This window comes from Ambystoma mexicanum, chromosome 7q (genome assembly GCF_040938575.1).
Source record: "Ambystoma mexicanum isolate Mex_15411 chromosome 7q, UKY_AmexF1_1, whole genome shotgun sequence".
Classification (NCBI taxonomy): Eukaryota; Metazoa; Chordata; class Amphibia; order Caudata; family Ambystomatidae; genus Ambystoma; species Ambystoma mexicanum.
The window spans coordinates 1,029,227,947-1,029,244,138 of NC_090941.1; the positions used below are offsets into that span (position 1 = coordinate 1,029,227,947).

Genomic DNA, 16,192 nt, shown 5'->3' on the forward strand with positions numbered 1-16,192 from the left:
ATAATGGGGCACAATTCATGGCAAATGATGTACATGATTTTCTCAAGGAAAGAGCAATTAGACATAGAACCACTGCTTTATACCACCCTATGGTAAATGAATTGGTTGAGAGAATGAATAGATTTATCAAAGACACTATTCAATTAGCAGTTGCAAACAACATTCCTTGGAGAGAGACTCTTAAAGAAGCATTGCTCACATATAAAGTCACGCCACATTCCACAACAGAGGTAGAACCATTCACAATGATGAGGGGAAGAGTGGCCACCAACAGACTGAGGCCGGCTTGGTTAACAGGAAGGAGCAACAGAGTTGTGGACATGGAAGCTGTGGTAGAGAGAGTAAAAGATAAGCAAGCAAAGTATAAGAAATATTATGACAGACAGAAGAAGGTGAAAGAAAATACCATAAAGGAAGGTGATTGGGTTAGAGTGAAAGAGCCCAGAAGAGTTGTGAAGGGAGAATCCAAATACCGTTGTCCGCAGATGGTAGAGTTGTTCCAGTAAATCTGTAGTATTAGAAGATGGAAATCGGTGGTCATGTGATGATGTGATCAAGACAGATGGGGGAAGTAAAGCGAACTCTCGACATTGCTAAAAGAGTGGAGTGGAGAGATGTCAACAAAAGTAAAGAAGAGTCAACAACCAAACACACCAATGTTACAGATGTGAGGAAGGACTATACATGTATGGCGAAACCTAGAAGTAGAGTGCCATATTTCAAGAAAGACTTCATGTATTATTAATACCCTCTTCGCAAGGGGCCCATTGGTTATACCTGGGAAGCAGCAACGATATGTATCCTTTTGCTTTTGTGGCGTAGCCTGATGTCTTGAATTTCTCTTTAATAGTTCTCTTGTTATTTAAAGAATGTGGTAGTTACTTGTGTTAATTATAAAGGGGGGGGAGATGTTATGTTGTGTAACTTGGTGATTGCATCACTAAGTTGAGAACCTTCACCAGCTCGGGTTCCAGATGACGTTGTCTGCGAGGCTCGTGTTGCGAGCTCCTGGGAGATAACGATATCGGAGCTGTGATGGCTGAAGGGGAACTCTCCATATGAATAAACGTACAAAAACACATGAACTGGGTTGTGTTGTGACATGATGCTGTGAAGTACATTGAGGAACGAACATAACATCACCCTTGGCTTGGGCCTTGTTGCATCATACCCAAAGTGCTTTGCTCTGCAGGAAGTGTAGGAGACAGGAAGGAAAGAGAAAGCCCCAGAAAATCGAGATGAGAGAATCCTTTCTCCCCTCTACTGTGCTCTGCCTCGGTGCCTAATCCCACCGCTTCACTAGCCCAGACCTTCAAAGGCCTTTTGGTGTGCAACCCCTATTGTGAGGCAGGCGTTTGTCGTGGAATGGCCTCTTTGAAGCCAGGCTCAAAGGAGAGCCTCTGTTGGGTGTCACAAGGCCTTCCACATTCAAACTTCCAGAATGGCACCAGAGGCAGGCATCCTTTCCTTTGTTCTATTCACTGGAATGCAGACATGCAGGTGCCTGGAAACCACATTGCCGCTCATAGCTAGTCTGAGCTCACAGGTTTGACACTGGTATGTTACAATCAGATGTGGTTTTTAATAATTATGAGAACCATCATCCACCATACCAGAACCTAGGTATGACGTTTATTTCCAGATTATCCTGCCACCTGGTTGATAGTTTGTCATAATGATGTGGTTTTGAAACAGATATTCAGATTTAATTGCAATTTCTGCACTGCAGTGACTTTGCTGTCACAGCACTTCTGAACCTGCTCCGTTTCATGGGAGAGAAGGGTCTGCAGATAGGATACTAATGCAGCAGGGCGCACGTTTACATTATGCTTTGGCATGGAGTTTCATGAAAGGTGTGTGAGGTTAGCGGACCACCCATTCTGAGATGGATTACGCACATCATTTTGTTATTAATTATTAAAAAGCTTGGGTTTCCCTACCCCAGCCAGGTGGCAATCATTCACAATTAGTCATTGGTCGAATGACATTTTCCTATCCAACTCAATCGTTTGCACACATCTTTCTGGGAAAAGTAATGGAAAGCTCAACCAGAGGGGTGGAGACCTATTTGGCCAAGGGCAAAGTCTTCCTGCTCAATATGTGCAGGGCAGCTACCTGGCCTTCACGCAAAATATTTGCACATCACTATTGCCTTTCTTTCTGGCTGTCTGATCATAGTTTTGCCTCTGAAATCTGTTCCCAGTAAGGGCATTAAAGTTACAGTGGTTTTTGCAGTCTTCCTGGCTCTGCCTTTTTATTGTGGCAGGGCAATCCCATGCATTTGAGATTATTCATTAAGTCAAGGACTGGGATGAGAAAGAGGGGAAGCAGAGGTGATACTCCCCTTGTAAACTGGCTATCTTCGTCCAGCACTCCCTCGTCACAGACCTGACTCCTCATCTCCTTACTTGATAGGACGTCTATTTTAGTACGGTAACAGGATTGATGGGTGGCAGCTGCCATTTTGTACCCCCTGGGGAGCACAGAAAGAAAATTATATGAATTTCCAGTGAAATAATCTGGGGGACGTTGGGCATTTTCATTGAAGGACGAAGAAGAGTGGACTAGTTCTAATTAAGATTAAACGAAAGTAATCTGAGCGTTAGGCTAGCAAAGAAAAGAAAGTTGGATGATGGATTGCGTTTGATCAAATAATTTAAATCTAATGGAGAAGAAAATGGTTGGATTGCCTTCACTGAAAAAAATGCAATGCAAAACTCTGAACAAATGGTAGACAAAACAGTAATGAAATACATTTTGTGAAGGGTTTAAACAAACCTTTAAACATTTAACAGTTTACACCCAATATCCTAATACATAACCACATTACTAAAACATGCTAGATCCCAGTTAAAACATAATTCAACTGGATTTACTAAATATTTAGGTGTATTCATAAAAAGGTTTATATTTTTACATATTGTATTGGAGCCACCCGTTAGTAACAATTTCAGTGCTTGTTTGGCAGTCCTGAAATAAGAGGGGAATCAACCTTCTTCTGTGCCCCATTGACACACACAAATATGTGCTGCAGTTTTTCTTTGCTACTTTACATAACTTGCACGTCCGCTGATCTTAATTTATTCCATAACGGGCTTCCAAGTATGAAAACACCGTGCATCCGTACAAATCTTCTATGCATCTCTCACTGGGGAAGATAATGTAGATATCTTTACATCAGACTGCCCGAACTCACCGAATACAGCTATGGAGGCAATGTCTACACATGCCCTAGATCATTCTCCCAATATACCCTCACAATCTGGAACAAAAAAAAACAGTCTGGCTCCCTCTTGAATTTACTGAAGGAACAGAAGACTCTTAAGGAACACTACCACGACTGACAATGACAGGAAACTCACAAAGGGACCTCCTTGCTTCTCCATTTTCGATTATGGACTATTTATTCTAATTGTACAATGATCTGTTGCTTTCTAGCAAAATGTGTGTGATATAAATCACATATGACTAATAAGCAGTGTAACAGTGTGCTAGCTCTATTAAGCATTATGATCAATATTAATATTATTTTTAAGCAGTTCTGGGAGTTGACGACTTTATAAAAATGTGTGAATCAAGTGCGCCTTCAGGCACACGATTTATAAGCAGTATCTGGGCCCTCATATCTGTTCCTTGCACGGAAATCCTATTAACAAAAGCATTGGCAAAGTCAACACTGTATAGGCATTTGCCAGGTACTGCTATCATATGATGAGGTACTCACACCATTTTCCAGCTGTTACCATTTTATAGCACCATTATGGCAGTGCCTGGAACATGCCTATCCCATGCCTATATAAAAGCCAAAACGGTTGGCTTTGCCAATGCCTGTTTAAATATGCATTTGTTAAGAACAACCAAGATTATCATTTTTGACTAAAAATGCATATGTTGTTAAAATGACAACAAACCTAAGCAGACCCAGCGAAAGAAAACGCAATATCACCACAACTCAATTTGGAATTTCAGCTTAAACCAAAGAATCTAAGCAACATCAGCATGAGGATCCTGTCACTCCTACCTCTAACACGACTAAAATCATCAATTGTCCTGCAAGCACACAACTACCAAAGACAAAAACAATCCTATCCTCTCACAGAGATAATTAAATTGGCTCTGCTTTTTCATTTCAAAATGGCTGACTTGCCACCTTGTTGTATTAATGACAACACCCACACGACTACCACAACACCAACTCAGAAATCATACAGCAAAACAAACACTCTTCCAAAACACCCATAACCAAGAAACAAACCAGCACACAACAGAACTGCAAAAGCACTTTTGCGCACTCCCTCTCCCCTCAAAAACAAACCCGCCCCTCCCAGTTTCTTTTCAGATGTGCCAGAGTGTCTGGAGACAACGAAAATTGCAGAGGTGTGTGGTACAAATCACATTAACATGTTGTAACATCTTGAAAAGCAAAGGCTGAGCCTTAAAATCTCTAAATCACATTATTGTCACTACATACCAAGCAAGAGATGGTATGTCTTGCTTATGTACCATCATTAATGCACAAACTGTTGCATGCCTTTATCTTACATTGTTAAGGTATGATGCACAAACATAACGGGCCTTACCTTGGAGCCCCTCTTGAGTGCTAAATGTGGGGTAAAAACCTGCCATGTCTGGTCTTACACATTTTTTTGCACTTTTCAATATTTTGCCGGCCAATCAGGGCACAAAACATTTTCGCCTGCAAAAACCAAATGTCATTTTCAGGCTGGCCCAAATCTATTGTATTCCCAAGAAATCCTCCTGTTTTGTCACCTGCTAAAATCAGGCAAATACATTATAAATGGCTCCTGCAAGGTAACTTGTGGGAGGAATGTACACTTTATTGACTACGAAGTGCACAACAATTTATCGATTCTGTTTTGCCATATTTTAACACTTTTTTTTGCTCTTCATAGTGCAAAGGTGCTAAAGTGCATGGATGGCCAAAGTGCACAAAATGCAAAGCCTGTCTCGTATGGGCAATTTGAAAATGGGGACCAATGTAGAAAATTATCCAGAGAGATTACTGCAGCAAAAAAAGAAGTAACTCCCAAGCAGCCCCACGTAATGGGTTATCCATTGACACAGGATTATGCATGCTAGAAATTGCAGGGTTGTATTTATAATGTGAAAAACAGACATAGTCGTTACTTGAATTTTAAGTATTGTTGGCGAAAAAGCCATCACAGGTAGAAGGACACACACGTAATATAACTGCTTCTTGAATATCAACACTTTTTCCATTTGGACTGCCCCTTGGTTAACATTGCGTGGGCCAAGTTGCACAAATGCCAAGTTCAGACAAATGGCTTCAGGGTCAAACGTGTCACAAACGTGCCATCATGCCTAGACTCCCCCAAAACTTGACAGTCATTCACAGGAGAGTGCATTGATGTATTATTTCCCATATATCTGAGTCATGTGAAATTCCTGCTCGGTCTCCAAGAATATTCTTCCAGTCCAATAATGGTTAAAGTGGGTTTTTATATTGCACGTCATGGCGGAGTCAGACCTCCAAGCACTGGACTGGGTATTAAACCCGTGCTGCCCGGCATGGTCTTACTTCTAAGACGAGCACGTTGCCACCAAGCTATCCTCCGATCAATGGAAAGTTCTTATAAGGGCACTCCCTTCTACAAGCAGTTCCATGTCAGAGGACACAAATTAGAAATTATAACGTTTGAGCTCCATGCGACAGGTAATACCGGCCTTTTGAAATGTACTATGAACGTTTCGGTCAAATGCAAGACCATTTCCTGGCTGATCTAAATAATAGAGTTTTGAAAAATCCAGATCTGAATTGGGACAAGAGCAGATTGATGAATATGGAAATGACAGGTTTCCTTGGAAGGTCGTCTCCGTTTGTTTCTCTATTCATTTAGACAATTATTTTTTATCCAACTCAATTCAGCATTTTGTCTTTTAACTCGAGAATAAAACTGGGGTCAATCAGGTGGCAAAGAAGTGAGCATAAACGTGCAGCACTAACAAATACAGGATGCCTCCAACTCTTTCTATTTAAATCTACGGGTGTTCAACTGCACTGCATATCTTTCTGTGCATTCTGCATTCTGTTGATAGAGGAAGCTCTCAAAATGTTTATTTTGAAAAAGCAATCTGCCAAAGAGATAATAACAGCAAACGGTTGTAATTAAACAAGGTACCCTACTTCATGGATTTAAAGGCAGCATCTGTGGCTCGAGTGAATAGCCTTACATTTGCAGGTCAAGCCACGGGCCAGATGGTAGCCATAGTCCGGTTTACAGTCACATCACACTTTCATCATTAGTGTAAAGATTGGAAATTATAGAGTTGTTTCTGCGAAACATGACCCTGTGCACTATGTTACTGCTCTGGCCATCTGCACTCACATCCTCTCTGCCCTACCCACTGCATGTCTCCCTCGTCTTGTGCCGTGCCCATTTCCCACTTTGTCTTCTTTGGGAGTTTGCAATCCTCACAGCTTTTCTCTTCCTTGTTTATGAGTATGTGGGCATGTCTCGCGCTACTATGCTGTGTGTGCGCTTTCACGGGGGTCACTGCTGACCACCAGCCTTTTTTAATAGGATTTCCCCACAGGGACACACCCATGAGCACCAATATGTCACTTGTTTCTTGGTCTTTCCTTTCCCTTTGGTCCCCCCACACCGCCATCTTCCTCCACGTGGACCAACCTTCTCCCATAGAAATCCATGGGTGCTGCGGAACAAATGCCCACAGCATCCAGACTCCTCTACTCACACACTTTTGGCGGGTCACCCATCATAGAATCAGTCCTGCCAAACAGGGGCGGCGCCAGGCATGGGCTTGGGAGGGCTAAAGTCCCCCCACTTTGACACAGCAGGCATCACTCTGCTGTTACACCGAGCCCTGGCTCAGCCAGCATAAACCTGTCACATTTCACATCTCAGAGATCAGTGTATTTACTTATGCAAACACACAGCTCTCTGAGGCGAGAAAACAGTCATTGAAGTGACTGTAGAGGCAGAGGACAAAAGCCTGCCCAGGGGATATCAGTAGACCCAAACCCCTGCCCCTATGTTGCAGCTAAAGGCTTAACCTCTGGCTCAGCTTTTACATGGCCCATGCTTTCAATAATTAGCATTAACTAAAAAAAAGTATATTTGTGTGGATGCAAATACAACATGATGAGTGTTCTTATATGGGGACTGGGAGATGTGTGTAGCCAGCAAGGATATTATTTTCTTACCGTGGCATGGCTCTTTTTCACTGGCATTAAGGCAAAACCAACAGGAGTATGTTCTTACATGGGCATACTGGCATGTATTTGGAGAGCTAGCACAACCATGCTTTGTTATAGTATCGTTACTGGCATTATGGACAGAGCAAACTTGAGTTTTTTCCTATGTGGTAATAGTGACATTTATAGATGCACTAGAATGGACTTGTGTGAGCACGATCAATATGAAAATGCTTTTTACACTTGCAAAGTACTGGCAAATAGTGGGCAAAGGCATTATGAAAATGTGTTTGAAAATGCTCCTGTGAATTGTTGGTGACTTGGCATCTAATGGACTTTTTATGTCTTACACTGCAAAACCGATTGTAAACTGTTTGGCTTTTTACATCACATGAAGTGTTCTGTAAAATGCACTATTTTAACCCATTATTTAAAAACTTTTCTCAAGGAGACAACCCCCCTTGATTAGTTTGGCCTCCTCGGCCTCCCTTATTACTCTCTGTCACTCCTATGCATTTGGCTGGGGGCAGAACAAGTGCCCTTCCTTCTGCGGGCTCTCCTTAGTGTGGTGGGCCCTACTACATTACCTCTTGGTCCCACTTGTTACAGAATCATGGCTACGCCTCTGGCAACTTGGGGTGAAAGATAGATCTAATGGGCCAAAGGAAGGCGTAATATCTACTCAGCCTCCTGGGATTGGGGAGGGGGTGGTAGGACAATATGTTTAATGTCCTACCTCACGTAAATGTTTTCAAAACTGCCATCCAGCCCCCCAAAATTTCGAGGCTGTCTCCGTCCCTGCCGCCAAACCCCTGACCCATCCTTACATGGGCTCTCAACTCCCAAAAACAAAATCCACCTTTTTCCCCTGCCCAGAGGCTCACAAAAGAGCGACAGGTATGAGCACCTTACCTGCAGAAAGAAGACTCTCTCATAACGTGCAACCTTTTAATTCCCATGGGAGGGGGAAGGAGAATTTTCTTTTGCGCAGGTGAAAGCCCATTGAAAAGAATGGACACATACCTCTCAACTCACACGCTTTTGGCGGGTGTCACCCACCAATTAGGCAGCTCTCTCACCCGCCAAGCTTGCTAAACGCCAATAGGAATCAATGGGCTTTCACCCGCCAAATGTAAAATCTGGTGTTTTCACCCACCCAAGGGCCATTAAAGGTTGAGAGCTATGTGGACAGGTATTAGGCTTGGAGGATGAATGAATTAATTCCAAGGCATGTGACAACCGCCTAAAGCGTGTGAGTTGAGAGGAATGCTTTCTCGCATTGTCTTATGTAAGAAAATAATGTTACGCTGACAACCACATCAATGGTCCCTAAACCTTCATATTACTTATATTCTTTCAATAAAACTCAACAGCTTTACTTCTGGCACCACCAAAATATTGTGGGTATTGCATTACAAAGGAAATTAAAGGCTTGCTGCACTTTTGGGTGCAAAATTATCCTCTGCACACTGCTGTGTGAAGGCAAGGTAAATAAAACAATCCTACCCTCTCAAAGTGAGATAATTAAATTGGCTCCGCCTTTTAAATCCAAAATGGCCGACTTGCCGCCATGTTGTTTCATGGAGTTTATAGTAGTGCCGCTCTACTCACCTGTTAGAGCAGTTCGATGCTCTGGGAGGGGCAGCAGCGGGAGTGCGGGGCGGGGTGGCCAACCCCTGACTGATTTGGCTCATGGCAAAGCGCGCGGCCGACGTGGCAAGTCTGCTCTCCCTTTTCCTTTCTTCGGTGGGGGGTGGGGGCAGGGGGGGGATAGTTCCCATTGGAGGAACGGACCGAGCAACGTGCTGTCGTCACGTGTATTATACGTAGCATTTTTTGCAGCGTATGTCCTTCTAAGCTCGTGATCATACTAAGAGCGGGAAGAAACGAACTGACGTAAACAAGGAACGGATTCACAAAAACACATTTCTCGATTTGATACGACATCGAGATACGAGTCGCCAGTTTGCTGCGAACTATCAAGGTAGAATTTTTGTCGAGCAAGAGTTTTTTTACACCGCTCGTCGTAGACCTGTGCAGAGGGTCTTCGATGGAACTATGAACGCTGCCTATGCGTGGGTTTTGTAAAGCGGTCTAGTTCTAAATTGGGGTTATAATCCAATGTGTGGGACTTTCAGAGTTCTGTCAGTGCAGAGGGTCTGGATTTGTTAGATTTTGTCTCGACAGTTTCTAGGCAATAAGGACGTGCCCAAGAAAAACAACTAAAATGCACCCACATGCATACACAGCGCACTTCCATGTCGCAAACTGTTCCCCACCACACATCCATTCCCCAGCCTATTGTATGTATTTCCTCATTACATACATGCCAACATTCAGATGCACCTGGTAGGGAGATTTCCACAGGGAAATCGGGAGACACATATTTCCCCATAGGAATGCATTGGGGCTAAGTTATTTTAGGCGGGAGACTGTGAAAAATAGCAATATTTTTCATCTCAAAATCGGGAGTCTCCCGCCTAAATCGGGAGGGTTGGCATGTATGTCATTACCTCACGTCCCTTTTCCTCATCCCAGCAGGGATATCATCTCACCAAAATGCCAGAGGCAGCGGCAGCACAACTCTTGACCCCCTGATGAAATCACCCGAAATTATGTAATTTTAAGCCACCCCCAAGTGACATCACAGGAAGTGGTGGCAAACGACCTTCAGATTTGTTTAGATGCATCTAGCACTGTGTTTCCAGGTGCGCTCATTTCAGCCAGATATAAGAACCGAGGCACAGAGGGAGGTGTGACTTGTCCACTTTTACACATTTGAGGAATGGCATTTTCCAGATTCGACGTGGGGTCTATATGTAAAACATACATAATGCAGTATTTCTTACAGGGTAACCAAAATCTGTAACTCGGGCTACAGCTAGTGTATGAAACCTCTATAGATCCATGGACACAGAAGTACGTGTTATTGTTATGTTTCTTGTCATTTTGGCGACAAGGATTAACTAAAGCGAGCCCAGAGAAGAGGGAGAGAGTGATGAGTGATGGAGACTCAAGAAGAAGAAGTAGTGAGGCCTCACATGAGAAGTCAGTCCATGTGAAGAGCGGAGTCCATGGAAGCAGAGCTGAGGCCAATACATGTGAAACCTGGAAGTGTCCATGCTGCATGAAGGTCCAGGAGAGGACCAGGACAGGTATAAGTCCTGCAAAATGGGGGTACATGAGGCTGGACAGCGGCAGTGGGAGGCATTGGCATCAGTGTTGTGAGATAAGTCAAAGCCCATCCATTGGGCATGAAGAGCCCTGGCCTGGTGCAATGAGTGGGCCAGGAAGGCAGAGCTGCCTGGATTTAAACTGCCAGGAGGAGTGCACACTCGCTGTGTGTGTACATGGAGCAGCCAGTGGAAATGGAGATGGCAAGGAGCAACCATGGGTGTTGAGGAAAGGGAAGTGTTGGGTGTCCTGACCCACGTTTGGACTATTAAGCTGCAACATTTGGTGCTGTGGGCTTAGAAATCCAAGATGGCGGAAAAGCCCACAGTTGCGCCACAATCCGGGAAAATCGCGCAGTTTGTGTGCACACCAAAATGGTTGCCTAACCTGCCACCCACCAGTGTAAGCATGATGGGCCAGGAGTGCCATGAGTGAAATGTGTGCCAAAGGAAAAACAGCAGTGCCGGTTGGCTAAAAAAGCGCTTTAAAATCACCTTTGTTTCCCTGAATGCAAGCTCAAAATGCCTATTTCAAACATTGCAGGATATTCAAAAATCTTACTGAACACCAGCAGACATCTGGCAGAATGAAGTTTTGTGTGCATACAAAATCTGGAAAGATGAAGAGCCCAAAACAATGTTTATAACAAAACTGGCTGAGCTGTGGATGTCAGCATCTTAACTGAAATTGGATTTAAAACCACTAAAATCGAAATGTTTAAATTAAATGAGTGACCTACTTTTGAGTGTCACATAGTTTGCAACTGTTAAATGTCATAGTTTTGAACTTAGAATCAGCATTCTAGCTGCATGTGTAAAAATTGTGAGTTTGATTTGAATGAAGAAAAACTGGGAACAAAAGTGACATTTAGCTGAAGCCTGGCTTAATGAAACTGGATTCTGCCTGACAACTACCCCCGACAGGAGAGGGAATTCAGCAGCTGTGTTCCCAGGCCTGGCTGCATCCTGCTGCCCCTGCCAAAAGGAGATGACACCTCTCTGATTGAATTAGGGGAGTGGTACCTGTAGAATGCAGGAAATTGAACAAAGCCCTGTCCTGGACTCAGGCAAATGTTATATTGGGGGGGGGGGGGGTCGTAAAATGGCTTCCTCTTGGGAGAAACTGGGAGGGGCACTGCATCTGTGAGCAAGCTGAGCTTGGGGGAAGTGGATAAACCAGAAATTCCACCATGTTCTTTGGAAAACCACACCCCTTTGGGGCCAGAGCATCATTTAAAAAGATGGATAATTCATAGTGCGGACTTGTAAAAATTACATAAATAACATCATCATTCTTGTGATTTTTCTGTGCACATTTTAAGAGGTGTTAGGACCCTGTGGTATGTTCTTGGGGATAGTAGCGGAAAAAAGGTTGTTAGTCCAAAGGTATGCATGTTAAAAATCTGACACTTTATCATCTGAAACCCATATCCCTGTTGCACATTTGTGTAAAATCTGGAAAGGTTTAGAGGTCGTTATCTGGATGAAAAGGCCAGACTTCTGTCATAAGTGGACACGACATCTTACAAAGACAGGGATCGGATGGTTTGGTGCTACAGAAAATAGGTTAACTGGACGTATAATATTAGAAAAATGGTACATAGATAAATATGTATTTGGATCAGAAATAGATTTGTGTGCACATTGACAAGGGGAGTGTCTTTCTGTAAGCCATAAAGATGACGCACAACCCAGCTCCCCAATCAAGGGAGAGAGGAGGACGTGGCCAATGATAGATTGCGAGGGGCCGGCTCAGTTATGTCCATGCACATACCCACTTGTAGAACACATAAGACTGCTGGGACAGGTAGAGACACTCAATTCCCATTTTCTGCGGAGCACGCTGACGGACGAATTCACATCCAGAACTCCAGAGACCTAGACTGACTCCAGCTAGACAGAGACCAGAACTTAGAACTCTGACTCCACAATTTAAAGCAAAGGCCTAAACCACAAGCTGAGTTCTCTTCAGCAGGCCTCAAAACCAACCAAACTATTCAACAGCCGGGCGAGCTGTTTGAATTCTTTGCCAAGAACTTTTGCAAGAACCTGTAGCAGTATCCAGAAAGCAGTTCTGTATCCGGATCCAGAGAGAACCACAGACCAGACCGTTGTGAGCAGAACCGGTGCCTGACAGACCCAGAGAGCAGAGCTGACCCAGATAGCCGGGACTTCAGAACCACCCGCCGGAAGTCCCGTCCAACCTGTCCAGACCTTGACGGCTTATTTCAAAAATATAGTGTGAGTAGTCACTGTGCCAAAATCCAATCTCTTAGTTTAAAATAATCTAATCCAAACTATTTTAACCTATTTAGAACTGCCTCCTAGAATCGTGTCATTCTGTCATCTTTAAACCTGAAAACTGTCATCTGTCATTCTGAGCTTTAAAATTTCAAATCCGAAAAACTACCTTACTAAATCGGCCGTATCTCCGGAACCGTTTGTGATAGAAGCGAGATTTAACTTTTATTTTGAAGCTCTAAACCGACTTGCTACTCCTCATACTCCCTCCGTAATCGCGCCCGACGCACTCTGAAAATTTGGCGCGATTTGACATATTGCTTAATTTCAGCCAAGTGTAAAAATCTGTCCTTGCTTTCCTTTGCTGAAATTCGTTTGCAACATGACAATCATTCATAGAGCATTACTAAAGTGATCCTGAACTAATACAAAGTAGCTATCACCTACCCTGAACCTCCTATAGGGAATTAAAAGCAATTTTAGCACATTTCTCACTTCATTGTCATCACATTCAAAGCATTTTGGGCCTGTGTTTAAAACTTCTACCTGTTTTCCTCTAAGCTTGCCAGGGGCGGAACTGAATTATATTTGATTGCATTCCTGAGAACTGTGTGCTATCCTTCCATCTCTTTACCTTGCATAAAGGGGGCGGGGGTGAATTGTCAAAGAAAAGTGATTACATTGTCTTTTGTTGAAGTCATATCAAGTTTATTTTCTGTACTGCATTTCATTCATCATTGCATTGTCTTTGAAGCCATAAAAGCATTCTCAGCTACTTTATCCTCTCTATATCACTTCTAAGCCATCAAAAAGAGTGTACCACTGTAACATTATCCATTGTTGATCACTATCATCCTCACAAGTGTGCTATCAAATATTAATTTACTATAAAAGTGTGATAGATATATATTGTTTAATTTTCAAATAAACCTTTCAAATTTGCAAAACACACCCACACACCCACCCACCCAGAACATTCAGAAACACACATCACATTCACCAACCATTAACATACATACATCTGACACACACTTCACACATGCAAAACACACATAATATTACCAAATAAATCCTTCTTACCCTTTTCTTGCAGCCTCAGTCCATCCTTCCAGGCCACCTCGGCTCCTCCATGCTGCTCAGAAACAGGAACCAGGATGCTGTGAGAGCTTTCTGATTCCTGTATGTGAGCTAAAAGGAAGCAGAGGGAGAAGGGGTTGGAACTGAACGTGGCATGTGACAAGTGCCACATGTCATGGTCAGCTCCAACGCCAACTGCTACTCAGCGCGTCCCCGGCCCATCCTTCACCCTGATGGGTGAGGACTAGGCCAGGGACCCACCAGACCTGGTGTGTCGGGGCCCCCGCACCACAGGAGGGCCTGCGACACCAGGAGCACATGTTTTTCTTTTTCTTTTTTTTTTTTTAAAGTTGTGGTCGGAAGTCCCTAGGGGTTGAAATTGTGGCCCCAGGGGTCATAGTTGCGATCCCCAAATGACGTCCCTGCTCCCTAGTACATAATCATTAAGGTGTCCCAACCAGGGCTGCCACAGGGTGTGGTGAGGTCCGGGACAAACAGTTTGTTGATGCCCCCTTATGATTTCTTGCACTGGGCCAGCGGCAGGGCAACAGGAGATGCGAAAAATCCCCCCTTGAGTTTATATGTGGAGGACAAGGTTGTAATTTCACCAAAATGCCAGGGGTAGCGGAAGTGACAAAACATGACCCTTGACCTCTGATGACATTACATGTCACTTGACCCCACCCCAAGTGACATGATGGGAAGTGATGGCGCATGACCTTAAGATGTTTCAGATGCATCTAGCACCCATGTTTCCAGGCACTCTCATTTCCGCCAGATATAAAAGCCGAGGCAAAGAGGTAGGCGTGATTTGATATGATATGATTGGTTATTTATAACGCGCTTAATATCTAGAGGTTTCTAAGCGTGGACCCGAGGAACATGCATAATGCAGTACTTGTAACAGGGTAACCGAAATCTCTAATGCAGGCTACAGCTAGTGTATGAAACCTCTATGGATGGATGCAATCAATTAAGCACAAGCAAAGGCAAAATGGTGGCAGACCCAGGAAGTTGCCTGTTTTGAAGCCGCAGCTAAAGTGGCTTCAATAAAAGGCTGCTGAGGAAGAAAGACCCTTGTTAGATATAGAAAGGGCTGCAAGGCCAATCAGGGTGGGTGGGAAGGAGGGGACACGGCCAACGAGGAAGCAGGCACCGGGGGAACGGAACGACACTAAAGCAAAATACATGCAAAAATACTGCAAAATACAATAAATTAAGTACAATCAAGCGCAAAACGGTGGCAGACCCAGGAAGTTACCTGGTTTGAAGGTGGAGCTAAAGTCAATACTAGAGAGCAGTCTCATGGTATGGTCGTTTAACAGGTGGAGCAAACCAAGATCTATGGGGAAATGCTAGCATATAATGGCAAACTAACATGAACATGCCACCTTAAAGTGGCTTTATTGGCCGCAACAAATGTGTATTACAGTGCCAATAAGGCCTTTATTGGGCACCGCAAACGTGTGTTCTTACCCTTGCAATACTATTATTAGGCAAGTCAACATGAGGGTTCTTAGAGTGGCTGTACCGGCATGTATTGGCACTTGAAGCATTAAAATGTTTTCTTACAATGGAGTATATTAAGGGCACAAACATCAAAAGTGTTTTACAGTAGCAATGCTCGAAAATAGTGTAGGAAAGGATATCATACAAATGTGTTAAAAAATGCTCATGTATTGTAGGTGACCTGGTATTTATTTATATTTATGTTGAACCCTACAGAGCCAATTGGTTATTGTATAGCCTTTGACCCAATTTTTCACTAAAGGTATGTTGTAAAATGACCCATTTTAACCCACTGTTTTTCTGAAAATGTCTTTGGGAGAGAACCCCTGAATGCCCCTTTGCTAGGTTGGGGCTCCCTCACTACGCTCAGCGACATACATTCTTGTAGAGCAACCCCTCCACTAAAAAGAAATCCACCAGCCGCCACTGCTCTTGACTGGGACACATCCTTTCAGGCTCCACATCGGTACACCAAAATCTTTACGGCCTTCCCACAGATCAGCCGCAGCAGGTCTACAAATGTACACTCCCCACAAACATTACGTGTACCCAATCCTCTCCTTGGTCCAACCTGTGTATAAACATATACCGTTCCACTTTCTGTTATGCCAGATATACTTCAACGTGTTTCACAGCACCCCTCATGACAAATGAATACCTTTCTAATCAACCTTAATTTGCAGTTCTTGCCTGCAAAGAACATAGACTGAAACATAACCACACTGCACCATAGACTCACTGGCTCAGTGGCTGTCACTACTGCACTTCCCCCACAGACAGGATGAGTTTCTTGCAGGCTGATCTCTTAACGTCTTCGGGTGGCTAATCGCCGTCAGATTCCAGGCGAGGGCACTTCTTCCTGGTACCAGATGCCTTGGTGGTAATTAGAGCAGGTGGGTCAGAGCCTGGGAGGTGGGGGGTGGGGATGGTCTGTGGGAGAGACAGTTCAAGCTTCCGGGAAGTGCTCAGTGGAGCCTGCAGCACAGTATGGATT

At 43.8% G+C, this 16,192-nt stretch overlaps 1 protein-coding gene across 1 annotated transcript in view; it reads right to left on the reverse strand.

Moving 5' to 3' along the window:
* The window catches only part of LRIF1 (ligand dependent nuclear receptor interacting factor 1), a 121,286-nt gene extending 112,335 nt beyond the window's left edge, over positions 1 to 8,951 (reverse strand). Inside the window, exon 1 of the mRNA XM_069640319.1 lies at positions 8,810 to 8,951. Coding sequence (XP_069496420.1) covers positions 8,810 to 8,892 — 83 coding nt within the window. The 5' untranslated portion in view covers positions 8,893 to 8,951. The remainder of the gene's footprint in view (positions 1 to 8,809) is intronic.
* Between the last annotated feature and the right edge of the window lie 7,241 nt (positions 8,952 to 16,192).